This window comes from Salvia miltiorrhiza, chromosome 3 (genome assembly GCF_028751815.1).
Source record: "Salvia miltiorrhiza cultivar Shanhuang (shh) chromosome 3, IMPLAD_Smil_shh, whole genome shotgun sequence".
NCBI lineage: Eukaryota > Viridiplantae > Streptophyta > Magnoliopsida > Lamiales > Lamiaceae > Salvia > Salvia miltiorrhiza.
Genome location: NC_080389.1, coordinates 47538070 through 47557227, shown reverse-complemented (window position 1 = coordinate 47557227; position 19158 = coordinate 47538070). Strand labels below are relative to the sequence as shown.

General features: G+C 37.5%; 1 protein-coding gene across 2 annotated transcripts; it reads right to left on the bottom strand.

The window, feature by feature from the left end:
* Positions 1 to 14040: 14040 nt before the first annotated feature.
* On the bottom strand, positions 14041 to 17630 carry LOC131016209 (uncharacterized). Of its 2 annotated transcripts, XM_057944849.1 has the most exons (7): positions 17239 to 17630; positions 17011 to 17081; positions 16442 to 16550; positions 16157 to 16239; positions 15138 to 15296; positions 14771 to 14872; positions 14041 to 14430 (listed from the first exon to the last, which is right to left on the bottom strand). In XM_057944849.1, exons 1-7 carry the CDS (start codon positions 17303 to 17305, stop codon positions 14275 to 14277), a joined length of 747 nt encoding a protein of 248 aa, XP_057800832.1. In that variant the 5' UTR covers positions 17306 to 17630; the 3' UTR covers positions 14041 to 14274. The 2 variants fall into 2 exon arrangements, with proteins under 2 accessions (XP_057800832.1, XP_057800831.1); XM_057944848.1 differs by having other exon boundaries at positions 14041 to 14872; positions 17239 to 17518.
* Between the last annotated feature and the right edge of the window lie 1528 nt (positions 17631 to 19158).

Sequence of the window (19158 nt, the reverse complement as noted above, 5' to 3'; positions counted from 1 at the left end):
GTGAAAAGTAAGAATAAATAAAATATTATTAGTGGTGGGGTAGTTGTCCAAAAATGGAAAGAAAGAAATAGGAACTTATTTGGGGGACGTCCCAAAAAGGAAAAAGATGAACTTATTTTAGGGACGGAGGGAGTATTATTTTTTATTATAGCATATGAAATGATTTTCATATAAATTATTTTTAAATTTTAATTTTATTTGACCATAATAAATTGCTGGTACAGTTCAAGTTATAATAATCTCAATAATTTTTGTCAGTTAATTTTTGGTGAAAGTTAAAATAGATTGTCTTTTTTTATAAATTTTTATTTGATGAAATTTCATAAAAAGTTGATGTGAGGTTGGAGATTTAGAAAAATAAGAAGAAAAAAAATTAGGTATATTTGACATATGATATGATGAAGGATTGACACATCGTATTTTTTATTTATAATGTATAGGAAAGATTTACTAATTTTATAGGAGTATAATTTTTATAAATTGATAAACAAAATTTAAGATCACATCTTATATATGAACGTCATCTCGAATCTTACAAGACTTTGAGCATCATCTTGTTTGTGGTTTGAAATATCACATTTGACTTTTGTACGTCGAACATCTAATCATTATCTTATCTAAAGCTTGTTATATGAAATTTGTCTATATTTTGAGAGACCTGAGCCGGGTTCTAAGCATCACTCATTTGGAGCTTGAAAGACCGGAGTTGAGTGTTGGGCATTATCTCATTTGAAACTTCAAAGGTTGAAATTAAGTTATGAACATCATTTCATTTGAAACTTGACAAACCACTGCTAATTTTGTGAGCATCATATTGTTTGAAACCAAAATACTCGTAAGATCATAACTGGCTTGTGAGAATAATTTTGTGTGGAGCTTGAAAGACTATAACTGATTTGTAAGTATAATCTCGTCCATGGTTTGATAGATTGGAGTTGAGTTCTAAGCATCACTCATTTGGAGCTTGAAATACTGTAGATGAGTGCTAAGCATGATCTCATTTGAAGTTTAAAGAATCAGAATTTAGTTATAAGAATCATCTCGTTTGGAGTTTGGCAAACCACTTCTAACTTATAGCAACTTATTGTTTGGGGCCAAAATTAAGTTTTGAATACATCTCGTATGAAGTTTGATAGACCACCTCTAACTTTTTAACACTATCTCATTTGGAGTTTGAAAGATCAAAAGTGAATTTTGAGAATCATCTCGTCTACAGCTATAAAAAAAACATATATTTGATAAAAATGCTTAGTGTTTATAATATAAAGATAATTTGTATTGTCATTAATTTAATACAAAAGATAATTTTTCCACGTTGAATAAATAAAAAAATTATGCAGACATATCAAGATGAATTAGTTCTAAATATATTAAGCCAAATTTTACTATATTTTAATTTATTTATATAAATATTAGTGTTTAGAAAATCATCTTATATTTAACAAACAATTAGAACTTTCAGTTTTCTCAATGTTAGTAATGTGGTAAACTTGTCAATTTTTTAAAATTGAATTAGATAATAATATTTAGAGTTTTCACATTTAAGCCAAATTGAATTTCCTCGAACCTACATCGAATAATTGAAATTTTCAACCCCATTATTGGTTAATCCAACTAAACCAAGTAACAAATTGAGGGGAGTTGGGCTTGCCGCTGCCGCTGGTTTTGGAAGCTTTCTTCATTTTTGGAATGGCGATCGAAACTGTCGCCGGTGAGTTACTCCACAAACTGATTTGAATTGGCTAGGAATGTTTTGGTTTTGAATTATGAACGATGATGATTCGTTTCTGAGTTCCTATGATTAAACCTGCTCTGATACCATGTTGAAACATTGTATCATCATAATGCATAGAGAAAGAGAAGCTAAAGATTGTAATTGTATTTCTTATTTTTTCTGCTGATACACTTCCCCCATTTATAGTGTTGGAAGGGAGATCATATTTAATATTTGCTGATACAAAGTCATATAAGGATCCCTTTGATTAAGGGATCCTTTGTTTTCTTTTGACTAACTTTGTATTTATTACTTGCTGTTTTTTCTGACTTCTAATTCTCAACACTCCCCCTCAAGTTGAGTGACGGGATTTCCGATACTCAACTTGGAAAGAACTTCTGAAAAGCTTTTGAAGTCCACAGCCTTGGTTAGGATATCAGCGAGCTGATCTTCGGACCTCACAAACGGGAGCTCCACAATCTTTTCTTCAATCTTCTCCTTGATAAAGTGTCTATCCACTTCGACATGTTTAGTTCTATCATGTTGAACTGGGTTCTCGGATATGCTGATGGCAGCCTTGTTGTCGCAGTACAATTTGCACGTCTTCGTTGGGTGAAGGCCTAATTCCATCAACAATCTTCTTAGCCAAAGGACTTCAGTTAACCCACTCTTGATCCCTCTGAATTCTGATTCTGCACTTGAGAGAGCAACTACCTTTTGTTTCTTGCTTCTCCATGAGACAAGATTTCCTCCCACAGATGCAAAGTATCCAGCTGTTGACTTTCTGTCATTCGGGTTTCCTGCCCAGTCAGCATCGGTGTAAGCTTGTATCTCAAGGTGTCCAGCCTTTTTTAACAGCACTCCATAGTCAAAAGTCTTCTTCAAATATCTCACAATTCTGAGCGCAGCTTCCATGTGGTCAGCCTGTGGTTGGTGCATGAATTGACTAACAACACCAACAACATAAGCAATGTCAGGTCGAGTATGGGAAAGGTAGATTAGTTTCCCTACCAGACGCTGATATTGTCCTCGATCGGCTAACTGAGCTCCTTCCACAATTTGTAGCCCATGATTTACGATAATAGGAGTTTCTGCTGGCTTGCAATCTAGCATCCCAGTTTCAGCTAGGAGATCTAGAGTATACTTCTTCTGGTTGATGAAGATCCCCTTCTTTGATCTGAGAACTTCAATTCCGAGGAAGTATTTTAGTTTTCCTAAGTCCTTCATTTCGAACTCTTTGAACAAGCTTTCTTTCAACTTTTGAATCTCCTCTGTGTCATCCCCTGTTATAATCATATCATCAACATAAATGACCAAACAAGAGATCAGATCACCTCGTTTCTTTAAGAATAAAGTGTGATCTGAGTTGCTTTGCTGGTATCCAAACTTCTTCATGGCTGCGGTGAATCTTCCAAACCAAGCTCTGGGAGACTGCTTGAGCCCATATAAGGTTTTCTTCAACTTGCAGACTTCACCCTCTCCAAAATCTCCTGAAAAACCTTGAGGCACCTCCATGTAGACTTCTCTCTCTTCTTCAAGCTCTCCATGAAGGAAAGCATTTGTAACATCGAACTGATGAAGATCCCAGTCCTTATTAGCAGCAATTGAGAGGAGCACTCTGACAGTGTTCATCTTTGCAACAGGTGAGAAGGTCTCCTCGTAGTCGATCCCATACATCTGTGTGTATCCTTTTGCGACCAATCGAGCCTTGTAACGCTCAATAGATCCATCCGGTCTCCTTTTGATTGTGAAGACCCATTTGCATCCTACCGTTTTCTTCCCCTTTGGTAGTCTACACTTCTCCCATGTATGGTTTCGATTCAGTGCACTTATTTCTTTCTTCATGGCATCTCTCCAATGTGGAATCTTTAAGGCCTGTTCCGCATTCTTTGGGATCTCTTCGTCATACAAAGCTACTTCATAGGCAGCTGCAGTTTTGGATAGGTTCCCTTTGGCGATACCCCCAATAGAATACCGAGAGTTCTTCCCAAACTTTTCTGGTGAATAACGTTTAGGAGGAATTCCTCGAGTACTTCTAGGGGGTAACACATATCTCCCCTTGTCTGCACCCATTGTATGCTCCTCCTGTACTTCCTGTTCTTCTTCTTCAACCACTTGAGAAACAGGATCAGTAGAACCCGAAATCATAGTAATAGGTTCAGAATCTCTTACCTCAGATATCAGTGGTGAAGAAGATATTTGGGGCGGCGGTGGATTGGATTGCTCAGATGTGGATGAAGTAAGCTCGGTGGCTAGGTTAACCTTTTCTGTTGGATCTGCTTCCGGGACTGGCATTGGTAACCAACTTAACAAGTCGATCTCACTCTCACTCTCTCCCTGACTGGTAAGGTGGTTATCGTAAAAATACTCAGTTTCAAGGAAATCACAGTTCATGGTGGTGATGATTTGACGGGTTTTGGAATTGTAACACCTATATCCTTTTTGATTAACTCCATATCCTACAAACACACACTTGACTGCACAAGGAGAGAATTTGGTGCGTTCATGTTTAGGAATGTGAACGAAAACAGAGCACCCAAAGACCCGTGGTTGAAGTGTAAGGGCAAGAGGTATGGAGGCCAGAGTAGACAATTTCTGTAATGGTGTTTGAAGTTTAAGAGTCCTAGTAGGGAGACACGGTTAATAAGGTAAGCCGAGGTTGCCACGGCCTCGGGCCAAAACGAGGAGGGAACATGAGACTCAATCATCATAGAACGAGTCATTTCAAGTAAAATTCGGTTTTTTCTTTCGGCAACTCCGTTTTGTTCAGGAGTGTGGGGGCAAGTAGTTTGATGAATAATCCCTTTTGTTTGACAAAATATTTTCATGGAATTATTAACAAATTCCCCTCCATTATCAGTTCTAAGGGTTTGGATGTTTTTCTGAAACTGAGTTTGAACCATAGTATGGAAATGAGTAAATTTTTCAAAAACTTCAGATTTGTGTTTTAAAAAATATACCCATGTCATCCTAGTGCAATCATCAATAAATAACAGAAAATATTTAAAACCTTGTCCCCCTACCACGGGTGAAGGACCCCAAACATCAGAATGAACAAGAGAAAATATGGAGTTTACTTGTGTGTCATTAGGCTTAAAAGATTTTCGGTGGCTTTTAGCTAAAACACAAGTTTCACAAGATAAATTCTCACCATTTTTTATTAATTTAGGAAATAAAAGCTTAAGATACCCCATGGATGGATGCCCTAACCGACGGTGCCAAAGCCAGATTTCCCGGTCAGCAGTTCCGTGAGCCAGCATCACCTTGCCTTGTTGAGCTATCTCATCCACATAGTACAATCCATCCCGCTCAGTGCCACGCCCAATAATCTCCCCCGTCCTGATATCCTGAAGTAAACAGAAGTGAGGATGCATTATCATGGTACAATTGAGTTCTTTAGTAACATGACTAATTGACAACAACTTATGAGATAGGGACGGAACATATAGACAATTGGATAATCGCAAGGTTGGGGAGATTTCTATAGTTCCGGCCCCTTCTACTTGAGTTAAGTCACCATTAGCAGTTTGTACATGAGTTCTAAAGGATTTTGATGACTCAAGTATATCTGATTTGTCAAAAGTCATAGTGTCTGTAGCCCCACAATCAAAAATCCAATTTGTTTTTCTACTGACTTGTTTATTTGACACTTGACATGCAGTGGGGATTATTTTCGAATTTTCAGATAGTTTTGGGTCAAAATTTGAGTTGGGCATAACTATTGGGCTGTTTTGAATAACATGGGGTTCATTTTGGGATTTCCATAAACTTGAGGGACTAGACTCAAAAGAATGGGGTTTCTTTTGTAATTTACTGAAAATAGGGGACTGAATTTGAGATAATGGAAAAGTGGGAGGGTTTGATGAATAATCATCAAACCCTATACCTAAATCATGCGCCTCTTTTTCCTTTTGACCAATTCCACACGCCTCTTTCTCCCTTTGACCGATTCTCTCCACCTCTTTCTCTCCCTTGGTTCCACCTTCACCATTTTTCTCGGTTGTTCGGCCATTAACGCCGGCGGAGAAGCCGGCAGCGGTCGAACTGTTGCGTCCTCGGCCATCTACACCGACAGAGGCGCCGGCTGACGCCGAGCTGTTGTGTCCTCGGCCGTCTACGCCGGCAGCCGCGCTTCTCGCCTCCGTTCTGTCGTTTTTCCGGCCGTCAACGTTAGTTGCCGAGCCGGTAGTCGGGTAGCCGGTTGAGTTTTCTCCTCTTTCTCTCTCGGATCTTCCTCGGCCATCAATCGGTAAGATAAATCCACCGTCGAGGAAATCGTCGGAGCCGCCTCCCACGGCAGCGCACACCCCGTAGTCACCCTCCTCCAGCTCGAATATCGGCGGCCACTGCAGCGGCATGTAGGAGAGCTCCTCGGCAGGCTTCTCGCCGTCGCTGTTGGAGGCCAAGCTGTCGTAGCTGTTACTGCGGGAGAAGGCCGACGACACCCTGATTGGCTTGGGCAGGTAGACCTTGATCTTAGGCGGCGGGGTAGGCTCGTCGGCGGCGCTCTCGTCCTTTAACGGCGAGGGAGGGGTGGGCTTCTACTTGGACTTCTTCTTCTTGGGCTTGGCGGCGAGGTTGGGGAGGTCTTTGTGAGGGGAGTTGGGCTTGCCGCTGCCGCTGGTTTTGGAAGCTTTCTTCATTTTTGGAATGGCGATCGAAACTGTCGCCGGTGAGTTACTCCACAAACTGATTTGAATTGGCTAGGAATGTTTTGGTTTTGAATTATGAACGATGATGATTCGTTTCTGAGTTCCTATGATTAAACCTGCTCTGATACCATGTTGAAACATTGTATCATCATAATGCATAGAGAAAGAGAAGCTAAAGATTGTAATTGTATTTCTTATTTTTTCTGCTGATACACTTCCCCCATTTATAGTGTTGGAAGGGAGATCATATTTAATATTTGCTGATACAAAGTCATATAAGGATCCCTTTGATTAAGGGATCCTTTGTTTTCTTTTGACTAACTTTGTATTTATTACTTGCTGTTTTTTCTGACTTCTAATTCTCAACACTAGTTAACGGAGTAAAATATCACCGTTAGCAAGCACGAGACAGCAGTTAGCTGTACTGATTCATCCGGGTCATCAAGTAAAGCAACAGTAACACTCAGAATCTGAATGGTATACTATTACTGGATAACACGAACTGGTGGCATCTGCATGAAATGCAGGCAAGTGATCCTTATAAAAAAATCCAGAAGACTAATTGTAAAAATCACCAATAATCTCAAATCATGTCCATATAGCAGCATGCATCTCGATTACTTGATTCCAAAATAAGAGGCTTCAAAATTAAAAGGGCAAAGGAGAAGTTTGCAAGATGCAGCGCACTAGCATTGCCTACATATATGCGAAAATCTATACAATTCAAAAAGAGGCAGGTAGCTGGTTACTGCTAAGGTGGATTTTTGGGTACCAAAAGTACTACACATAGCATATCAGAAAAGCAATTGACAAGACCCAAATGAGAAAGGAATGGATATCAAGAAAAGTACGCTTGCCAAAAAGATTGATACCCTGCCTCCCTCGACACCCTTCTATAACTACAAAATTGTATCTGCTGCTATCATTAGCATCCCCAACTGCTTATGTGCAAAAAGAAACATTGAGTGCACAGCAATTGTTAAAATCTGTCAAACTTCTAGTTTCCATTGCTTGCATAAAGGATGAAGACTTTTTAGATCAAAAGGCATGCAAACAAGCAGCAAAACTTCAAATTTCATGAGACAAAAGTTGTTGAAAGATGGTGACCTAAGAAAGAGTTTTGAGTTTATTCTCAAGACGAGGGACTGAGAATTGTGGATCAGTCAAAGTTGAAGCACCATAAATTTGTAACCTTTTTTCAAGTAATATGGTTATTACTATGATCAACTACCTAAACAAGTCCTCTTAGACAAAGGCGTCTAACATTTGGAGAATCATCTGAAACATGTCGAGTCAATCCTTCAACCAGCTGCTCCAACAAAGGACCAAAACTCTCACTGCAGAATGATAAACCTCAGCAAGAGATGTTGATATTTGAGAGCAAGAAAAAGTTTAACTTGAGCTAGACCAACAACCATCTACTCAAGAAACATAATTTAACTCTAAAACCAGGGGGAGGGGAAGAAAAAACATTTGAACCATAGTTATAATGAGGCTAAGTAGGACCAACAATCTCTATTTTTTCACCAAAACAGAAAGAAAAGGAGACAGAGCTTTTATGAATACGAGAACAACAGGTCATTACTCATTACCATTGCATGACAAACTTCGTGTACTAGGATTCTAATAAGAAAAACTCAGTTCAAAATACGAGGGATGGAGCATTCTTTATTGGTAAAGGATCGAGCTGTCACCTTATCCTGCTCAGGTTTTGATTGGTGAAAATTTTCAGTTGAGGGGCTACCCGAAGGCAACTTATCTTAGTTGTGCTCTCAAGTTTGGTAGTGGTTTGGGATGTAGGTTATGTTATTTTTATTGGACTGGAAGCGTCTCCACTTGTTTTCACCAAACTATCTGGAAATTATTTGTGATTCAGCTGTTCCTTATCTTTCAAGTGATGGTAATTTGATATGGTGGCAAGACCTTCCAGATCTTTCATAGAACCATTACTATGTTGAATCATCAATGTTGACAGCAGGTCACTCGTAACATTTCCAGTAAATCAGTTTCCAAAATGTGATCAATAAATTAGTATCTAAAGAAAAGGTATAACTAAATTTAGATTTATTTCTTAATCCCTGAAAGTGACACAAGGCAATTTGCTCAAAAAACAGCAATTGCATAAGATTTCATAGCCTAGTTCAATACAAATTTGAGAAAGAAATGCTGCTAGCATGCTATGAAGCTTGCAATTGCCAAGCCATATAAAGGGTACACCAACCAAAACTTCCAGAAGGAAAAAAGTATTATACTACTAATAAAATTGTTAGGTGCACAAAAGCTTAAGTCTTAAGAAAACATATTTCACTGTTGATCATTTTCGGATAACTTGTATACACAAATCATCTCTTACAACCAATACAAATGGGAGTTCAAAAGACACCACTCTTACTAGCAAACTGAGAATCAGTAATAAGAGACATAAAACAAAGTCCGAGCATCTCATAGAGAGAGAAGGAGTAGGGGTCCTGAACATACCTAAACCTCACAAACTCTGACAGTGCAGCAGCTGCAGCTTCCCTCAGATACCTTGAGGGTCGATCCAGTGATTTACAAAGAATCAAAGAAATTATAGGGACCTGAGTCATGATAAATAAGTGAGGGTAAGAAGTCATAAAATAAAGAAGCAACTAGAAATAATCACTTCTGTATGAAATGTTTGTAACATCACAAAGAGGAAACTGAAACTTGAGGCACTTAAATTTCAAAAAGTTATAGGAATAACAAGAACAGATCCAGACATCAGGAAGGATTTCAAAATGTGATCCAATCTATTATATCTTTCTAATAAGCCAGCATCTTTCAAGAAATGAACTCCTGGAATTCTTTTCCTTTGAACTGTAGCCTATTGAGTGTTGGAAATATGGTTTTATGCCATATCTGAAAATTATTATTTAATTAAAATAATGATTGTATGTTAATCTACATCTCGAGTAGATCAACGTGATATACTTGAAGTCTCAAAACCGATTTCCGATGAGTGAGATATTGTATGTCAAAGTTTGGATGTTGAAGAGGGAAAATAACATTTGTTATGTTATCCCACATTGGAAAACATAGAGATGTTTTTCATGTATAAGAATAGCAAAGCACATGGAGTTGATAAATTGACTTGTGGGCTTGCTAGTGGGCTTGATCTAAGTACTAGCCTCGCGCACACACGCGCGCCGCCGCCGACGATCGATCGGACGGACGACGACGCCGCCGCCGGACGGGCGGGCCGCGGCCAAGGACTTGGATCTTGGTGTTTGGGGCCCAAACTATTTTTTGGACCAACTCCACTGGGCTTTTTATTTATTGGCCCAACAGAATTTATTATTGGCCCAACTGTAAGCCCAGCCCACACCACAGCTCCAGCCCACATCAGCAGCAGCAGAAGAAGCAGTAGCAGAAGCACGCCAGCTACGACTTCTGCATGGCAACTTCAATTTTGCAGCTTAGTTTCTTCAATGACTGCGCTCACCGGCCATCATCTTCAACATTTACGGCTTCCAGCCGTCGGAGTAGAATTCAAGTTCTTGAATTCATACTTACCACATGCCTATAAATAGGCCTCTGGAGAGCTTGCAGAAAAAACACCAAGAAATACTGCATTCTGCCAATTCTACACACACACCCTCAGCACAACGCTTGTGCTCAGTTCTTGATCCTATTCAGTTCACCGGAGCTCGCCGGATTGTGGTGCTACATCCAACGAGACGAAGTCGTTTTACCTTTGGGGAAGATACGCCAAACCGAAGAGCACTACCGGGGCGATAATCTTCTTGCGGGAAGAGATTCATCTCGACTCGACTTAGTTTATACGTATAATTTATTTATACAGTATATTTCTGTTGTATACAATTATTTGAGTTGTAATTTCTCAAATTATTTTCTTTGTAATATTTTCATTATTTTGAGTTGTAATATCTCAAAATATTTATTTTGTAATATCTCGATCGTGTACCCGGTTATAACATTGAGATGTATTATCCCGGGAAACTACTGGTCAATCGGACCAAAGCGTGCCCATAGATGCTCAACCAAATCATCGCGGAGGCGAGCATGCAATCGTGCATCCTTCAAGAATTTGAGGAAGAATTATTGTTGGAAGAATTGGTGGATGAAGACATTTTCTTTAAGAATTGAAGAGAAAATGAGTAGTTTGATGTAGTGTTTGTGATTGAGGAAGGGGATATGTGATTATATATAGGTGAAAAAGAAAAAAATGGCCGAATTCGACCGTTGAGAAGCCAACGGTCATTTGACCGTTTAATTTTTTTTTATCCGTTTAATTTTTTTTTTTAATTACGGAAATGAGCGCGTGCACTACTCCCATTTCCTTCGCTCCACCTTTGCAGCAGGTGCGTTCAGTCGCCCCACCTCCATTGCACCCGGGTGCAACAACGGTGGCGGGTGCGATAGACCGGGTTCGATCCCACCATTGCACCCGCCGTTGTTGATGCTCTCATTAATGTTCGGCACAATTATTAAAAAAATAAGTAATTTAAGAATAAAAGTAATAGAATATACTCCACTCATCTCATTTCAAATATCTCAAAACTATAGAATTCATATTGTTTTAAGAGCATCTGCAACGGTTACACGATAGCAGCCTACTCGTGTAAGGCTGCTATCGTGTAACCGATGCAGCAAACACTTACACGAGGGCTACACGTTCTATCGTGTAGCCCTCACAACCGTTGAAAATAGGCGCGTGTTTTACACGCGCCTTAAAAAAAATCAATTTTGAATTCTTGAGGCAGCTTTGACTCCTCGGTTTCCGTGCCAAATTTGACCGTTCGGATTTTTTTTTAAAATTTTTTCTTCTCTTTATATTCCATCTTCCTCCTTCTTCTTCCTCACTTTCACTCCACAATTCTCCTTCTTCTTTCACTTTCACTCATTCTTCTTCCTCCTTCAAGCCTTTTCTTCTTTTTTCTTCCGACAATGGCGGAATTCGACCACGGTTCTTCGTCTGATTCATCCGACGGTGTAGCTCACGCGATCATGGAGGAGATAGAGTTGCAGAAACAACTGCTTGCTCGCATCTACGCCCAGCCAGTGCTGGAGGCGGGACGTGCGAAACATCCCCGGTCTTACGTCCACCGTGATAGAGAGGAAGCCCATCTACGTCTTATGCAAGACTACTTCAACGACAATCCGACGTATGGACCTACATTTTTCCGACGGTGTTTTCGAATGCAGAAGGAGCTGTTCTTGCGCATCGTCGAGGCTGTTCACGATGAAGATACTTACTTCCAGATGACCACTGATGCAATAGGTCGGGACTCTCTTTCCCCGTTGCAGAAATGCACGTCGGCTATCCTCCAGTTAGCCACCGGCGTCAGTGCGGATACTTTTGACGAGTATCTCAAAGTCGCCGACTCCACCAGGCGTGTATGCCTCAAGAAGTTCTGCAAGGCGGTCATCCGGGCTTTTGGAGCCCATCAACGTTCTCAACCAGTCGCATCTCTTCGTCGATGTGTTGGATGGAACGGCCCCGCCTGTGCTCTTTCAAGCGAACCATCGCTACTACCAGATGGGCTACTACTTGTGCGACGGCATATATCCGGAGTGGCGTTGCTTCGTCAAGAGTCCACCGATGGCGACAAATCAGAAGGAGGCGAGGTTCAAGAAGATGCAAGAATCGCCACGAAAGGATGTCAAACGAGCCTTTGGAGTCCTTCAAGCTCGGTGGGGAATTATTCGCAGTCCCGTGCGGAATTGGTACCTGGAGCACCTCCGGGACATCATGCTGTGTTGCATCATTCTCCATAACATGATTGTGGAGCACGAAGGTGAAGAAGCAACCAATTGGAGAGATGACGACGCGGGACATGGGACGTCTAGCAGTGACTCGACGGAGAGTGGTCGAGCAACCCCAGTTTCATTCGAGGAATATGTGCAAAGAGATACCCTTCTCCGAGATAGGCAGTTGCACGCCGCGCTTCAATATGATTTGATGGAGCATGTTTGGGCACGTTTCGGACCTCTAGGGCCGGAATAGTTATTTGTAGGATTTGTTTTTATTTTATTAAGTTTTATGTAATTTTTAGGATTTCAAAATTAATGCAATTTAAATTTAAAGTAAATTGTGTAATTTAAATTTATGAAATTTAACTTGAATGAAAAATGGAAAAATCAAAACTAAATCTATCATGTAAGCTATCATGTAACCCCAATGCAGCCTCTTTACACCATGTGGTCCCCCCTCATAAAGTAGACTATCATGTAACCCCAATGCGGATGTTCTAAGACATTTGAAGTGGGACTGATGAAATAATTTTTTGTGAGATAAAAGGATTTCCCTTTTTAAAATGAGCCATCATTCATGAAATGGAGGGAGTACTACAATAAATATTATGCCGACAAGGGTTAAGCACAGTTTAATTATGATTGAAATGTTTAATATTTCAAAATTTCGAATCAACTTGTTGGATTCTATTATTTAATACAATAAATGAATACAAAATTACATTGATTGAAATGGAAGAGCATTCTTACGAAATCAATTTAATCTACATCCCATTTATCGCATGTGAGAATTCGACAAACAAATTCAACTTTCTAATGCGCTCGGGTCATTTCTATAAAGAGCTTTAAAGTTCAAAGCATAAACTATAAGATGAGAGTCGTTTCTATAAAAAATTCTAAAGTTTTTGGTAGATAACGAGGGTGTTTGATTAAATTTATTTCACAGAGTTTATAAGCTCAATAACTTATAATATAATATTTCAAGTTTTTTTTTTAAATTATGAAAGTGTTTGGATAATTAAATTTATACTAAAAAGATAATTATGAATCAAAGAAAACAAAAAACATAGTTAAAGAAAGAAAATTTAAATAAAGATAAAACTGAAAGTATGTACGATAAAAATAACAAAGGATAATTAGATTATTATTATAAAATTGTTATTACTTATAAAATTATGAAAAAATAAATTAGAGTTAAGAAATTTATTTTCGAGGGTGCTTAGAAGCTATTGAAACTTATTTTTATAAATTACTTTAAGGTGATGGCTGGTATGCAGGAATGAAATTAGAAGAGAATGAAATGAATTTTGGAATGGAATGGAATGATAGGATTATCATGGTTGGTATTTACAAGGAATGAATGGATTGGAATGAAATAAAATTAACACAATATTATTATTATTATTATTATTTGTTACATTTTATTATTATTATTTATTATTATTATTGTTATTATTATTAATTTATTATATTATATTCTTATTAAAATTATTTAATTTTTTGACAATTATTATTATTATTTATTATATTAATAAAATTAATTTTTTTACTATTATTATTATTTAATTAAAAATAAATAAACTTTTATTTTTGAGTAATATTATATCCGTGGGAATAGACAATACCACAGGAGAGAAGAGGAATGACTAATCTCATATAAATGAGAATAGACATTCCATCGAGAATGACGATTCCCATCACAAAGACTGTACCAGCCAATTGGATTGAGAATGGACGCAATCACCATTCCATTCTCATTCCATTTCTGGATACCAAGGATCAAACACCTCTCAATATTTCGCAACGAAATCAAATGACGTCTGGGAATTGTTTTCGCTTATTTCGGATCTAGGCGTCTTCCGTTGAGAAATGAACCTATATAATAGTGCCAAAATATCAGAGAGATTATTTATTATAATTTGGTTAAAGCAAAACAAATTAACAATTAACAAATATACAATATGTTGAATGAAATAAAGTGAAGTACAGAAGGCCCGAAGCCGGTCAGCCCGTGTGTGTGAAGAAATGAGGCATTTCTACACAACAAGCCTATCTAGCTTAGGGCAATTATTACAACGGTTAAATGGAAACACTTCCAAATCTAAGCACCTTGTTGTAGTAGATATAATTTACAAGCTAGTTATTATGGTACACTTCCACAGATACAAGGGATCACCAGAACCCTTCTTTTGCCATTTTCAGGAAGTTACACAGTGTTATCTTGGGGAGCTCCGACGACGGCGACTGCTTCTTCTTTATCCTAGTCGTCTTCACGGGTGCACTGCCACCTTTCGACTGGGCCACCGTGGTCGAGATGAGGTTGTAGAACTGTGGAAAAGCATTCGTGTCAAGTTATAAAATCTGATGTGTAACAAATTGGAAGCAAAATATGCAATTTCTACGTTAAAACTTGTGTAAGATTGTCTGATGAGTCCAAATTCGTCACGGATATCCAATGACATATTTGTAATTTTGTTAACGTTTTATAGTGTTTGGGTTGGGGTTAGGACATGTTCGACGGTCTTACACAAAACTCCCTCTTGTCTGAAAAAAAATAATTTGTCAAAACGTCGTGCTCGTGGACAAATATACAAGCCTGGTGATCCATTGGAAACCTCCAAAGAGGGGAATCAAGGCGTGATAAAATAAATAGTATGGAAGAAAATACCTCACAAACGCCATGTAGTAGTAACCGGTGGAAAGGATCTTGAACGCGCAGGACTAGAACATCTTTGTTCCCACTGTCCTTGACGAACGAACGTACACATTCCTGAAACGACATATTTCAGTGCATCAGAAATCACTTGCATGAAAGAATAATATGATTAGTCTGAAAAAGAAATGGTTTACGAATACAAGAACAAGAGCATGTATTACATAATGGTCACAGAAAATACTAGCACAAATAAGTTATGAGAAGATATGTGATTAATATAATCGCCAATAATAAGCATGGAGGATGGAGATTGAAGAATCCTCACCATGAAAATAGTGGAAAAGAAGAAAACATTATATTTCATCAAACAAATATTTACCTCATATCCACTGACCAAGTCCGTAAGATAACAACGACGAAGTGCCTCCCTAGTCCTACCATCTACACGGTGCCAGGCAGTCAGTACAGCAACTTTGTCAGCATCTTGGCGATCTCTCCTCTTTGATGATGAGTTTTCAAGCGATTCCATGATTGATGCCTAGAAGAAGGGGAAAAGTAGAAGGCCGATAATTACCACCCCTCCAACACCCCAATAAACGAGAGAGAGAGAGAGAGAGAGAGAGAGAGAGAGAGAGAGAGAGAGAGAACTCTCCACATTTCCATCTAAATGTCAAAAACATATCCAAGCATATGGTCTTTACAATTTCTGAGAAAGGGAAGCAATGCCTCGTAGAGAAGATCATAAAATTTGACAAAATATTTGCTCTGCATGCAAATACTTACTAATAAATGCTCCCTCATGATTACGCACACACAAAAGCAGTGAAGTCTTAGAACAAACTTTTTTTAAAACTAACAAGAATTCTATAGGAATAATTGTTACTTAGGTAATCTGAATACATCATGATGAGGTTGCTGCTATCCTGATGACTGGAAGCCTATTTTCGGAACATTTTGTGACAACACATATACAACAAAACAAATAAAGGGAAAAATGTGGTAAAAAACCTCATCATGATCAAAATTCTGATTCCGGAGAATCACCTCATCTTGAGAACAAAACATGCAAGAATCAGTGCGTGCTTGCATCTAACTAAGGATTTTAATAGAAAAAATCTGAATAGTACCCCATCTCCGATTCATAAATTGGTTGGTGAGTTTTTAAGCCAATGAAAGCAGTTTCAGGACGCCACAGCAAAAAATTTGATACACGGTAAAAACAAGGCTAATCGGCCCACCAGTCAAGATAAGTTTTTTCACAATTTGACAAGCTCGTAGATAATCAACCTTCTAAATTTTGTACTCATCTAAAGTAAAAAGCTACTGATATCAAAATTTTGTCTGTTCTTGAGAAATAAAAGATAAACCCAACTTCATGTGCAAGGAACATGAAAGAACCTCCTTATCCATGTCTATGTTTCTGAAGTTATCCCACTCCCCCACATTTGTCATGCAAAATGCTGAACGAGGCACATCCTCACCTGAAGAACAAATTTGTAATATATCAGAATTATACGTGTACACATCCAAGATGCTTGGATATTCTGTTGCTCAAAGCACGTGCATAAAGTAGGCACCGCTCAGCTAATGGAAAAGACTTATATGAATAATCTGTCAACATACAACATCTCATGTCAAGAACTCGATTTTTAAACCATTAATGCATTCTCCAAATAAACATACCCCATGGCGGTGGAGCAAACAATCCTCTAATCTCCTCAGCATTCAACCGAGGAACGAGCTCCATCAACAAGCGATCATTTAACCATCTGCGAGATCTCCTGTTCCTAACCTACAAAATATAAAATAGCTTCTCATCAACTAGTTCGTGTAATCGAGCAACTAATATCAAGTAAGAGTTGCCATATTTGCAATGATCTTTCCCGTTATCCAGTTTCACATTTACAGCTACCTCAGATATTAATAGTTTCTTTTCGTTTTTAGAAACAAACCCACTGAAGAAAACAATAAAAAGATTCAAGCTACTATGTCATTATACTCCATCACGAATTTAACCAACTTCTATTAATTTAACAAAGCTCCATCCTGTTCATTTTATTTCAATCTCGTAGCTTCAGCAATAGCTAGACTTAATTACTTCAAAAACTGAACTTGTTCACAAACCTTCCAGATTCAGATTTCGATGACAAAGACCAATGAATTACCATAGAGGATGCACAAATTGCATTTGATTCCAACATACCCAAAAAATAACAACAAACAAATAAATGAAACAGAATCAGAAAAATTACATTTCCGGCCAAGTTCTCGAGATACTCAATCTTCTTCTCGATTTCCACGCCTCGAGGTCTCACATTTTCATCTGCAGCCATATTCAACACAAAAATTACCGCCTTTCCGAATACACAAAATTAAAATTTATTTAAAAAAATTGAAGTGACAAAAGGATATAAATGAATACGAATCAGATCAAATCACTTAAAATCGATTCAATAAAAAATTAATTAAAAAAAGCGAACCTTTGGGAAAGAGGGACGCATACATAAGAAGATCCTGCTCCGTCTGCAAAATTTGTGGGGTCGCCATGATTCTTTTCGATCTTTTGCTAGAGGGAATGTTAAATTTTTGACGATTTGAGTTGTTGGAAGAGAGATTGTATGCAGCTGAAATTTATCTGAATGTTTGGAAGTTGAAGTTTTGAAGGCGTATGCCAAACACGGTCTTAAGCGTGGACGCAGTGGATAGATAACTGGGAATATGCTTTCTATGCATCTTATATGCTAAAACATAGGGCTATTTTCTTTTTTTGACTTTTAAGTTTTAATCCTTTATAATTATATTTTATGGCGTCAATTATCCAGAATTTTTTTTTGGAGAGTCAATTATCCAGAAATTGGTGAAGTGTGGAGCACATTTTCGTGCTTGTTCGTCACGTAATAAATTTTAATTAACAATACAAAAACAGCATCACACTCCATATTGGATAGGGTTAACTCATAAAAAATCATTGGTATTGAGTACGACAAATAATTAAAAGGATTAATTGTTGTTTATAGCTCAAAGTTTGGAGTAATCTGTAAAAGTAATCTGAAATTAAGATATATAAAAAAATAGCTTAAATTTTGAAAATATTTGTAAAAATTGCCTAAATTTTTAAGAAGATAAGAAAAAATTAACTAAACCTCCTCTGAGCAACAAAACAAGATGGTTGCTCCGTATAGACATCCTCAATGAGATCATCATGAAGAAATGCATTCTTGATATCAAGTTGGTGAAGAGGCCAGTGATGACGGGCTGCCAACGAAACAAGAAGTCGAATGGAGGTGAGTTTGGCCACAAGTGAAAAAGTCTCACAGTAATCAACACCATAAAGTATGAGCATTGCCTTTAGCAACAAGAATAGCTTTGAAACGATCAATAGAGCCCTCAACATTGACTTTGATCGTGTGTGATGCCCCGCTCTTTTAAATACATATTAGATTAAATATGTGCATTAGTTATAAAATTCTTTTAATTATTTATTGTGATTATTTTGTTCAGATAATATTATTTCAGCAAAAGTCTGTATAAGAGTATAAGAGATACGGAGCTGCGATTTAATATTCAGTCATGAATCAAACCAATAATTAAATTATTGGTTTAGCTACACATTTGAAACTTTGCATTACCAGTTGATTGAATCAATACCATTAGAAATTTTAGATTTATAACCGATTTCATAAATCGTGTTATTTAAATCAAATTGCTAGAATTATAATTTGAGATCATATGTAACAACCCGCTCTTTTATTATATTTAAATCCAGTAATATGATAATTATTATTTCATCTTTCAGTAAATCAAGCCCAGTAATTATTTATGATTTAAATTCAGCTTATGACACTGGATTATATTCAATTAAGCAGGATTATTATTTTATTACCAAGTCAGTAGTTTCGCGTAAATAAAATCGCAATGAAAATTATTGAGTAAGCCAATAATTATTTCAGATTCATAACTGACTTAGCGAAGTCATGTTATTTATTAATCACAATAGAATTATTTTTCTATTTTTATTATTATTTCTTGAGTCGTGAATTTATTCCGGTTTATGAAGAATTAAATCTACGGATTTAATTTAGAATTTATTCTAGCTAAGAAAGGAAGCAGATATCGAGTAGTTTCATAAACACGCGATATTAACAAAACCCGGTAGTTGGATTTTATTTAAAAAAAAAATGCAATACAATATTACAGATATAGAAATTCCAAGACAAGAATTATTGCTTCTGTTTATACTTCACTTTACAAACCCCTATTTTTCTATCTATCTACCAACACTTAAAAAAAAAAAGGAATAGTGTATGTGTGTGAAAAAAAATCTGCAGCTATCCCTTAAGCATGCTCAGCCATCTATTCTGGACATTTTTTTTGACTCCAGCTCCACGCCTATGTAATAT

Bases quoted from the DNA above. Each gene is read 5' to 3' on its own strand.
- LOC131016209 (XM_057944848.1), bottom strand. From the start codon at position 17,305: ATGGCGACCCCACAAATTTTGCAGACGGAGCAGGATCTTCTTATGTAT. The intron at 17,082-17,238 runs GTTCGCTTTTTT...ATATGGCTGCAG, and splicing joins TGCGTCCCTCTTTCCCAAAG to ATGAAAATGTGAGACCTCGA. The intron at 14,873-15,137 runs GTAAATATTTGT...ATGTCGTTTCAG, and splicing joins ACTTGGTCAGTGGATATGAG to GAATGTGTACGTTCGTTCGT.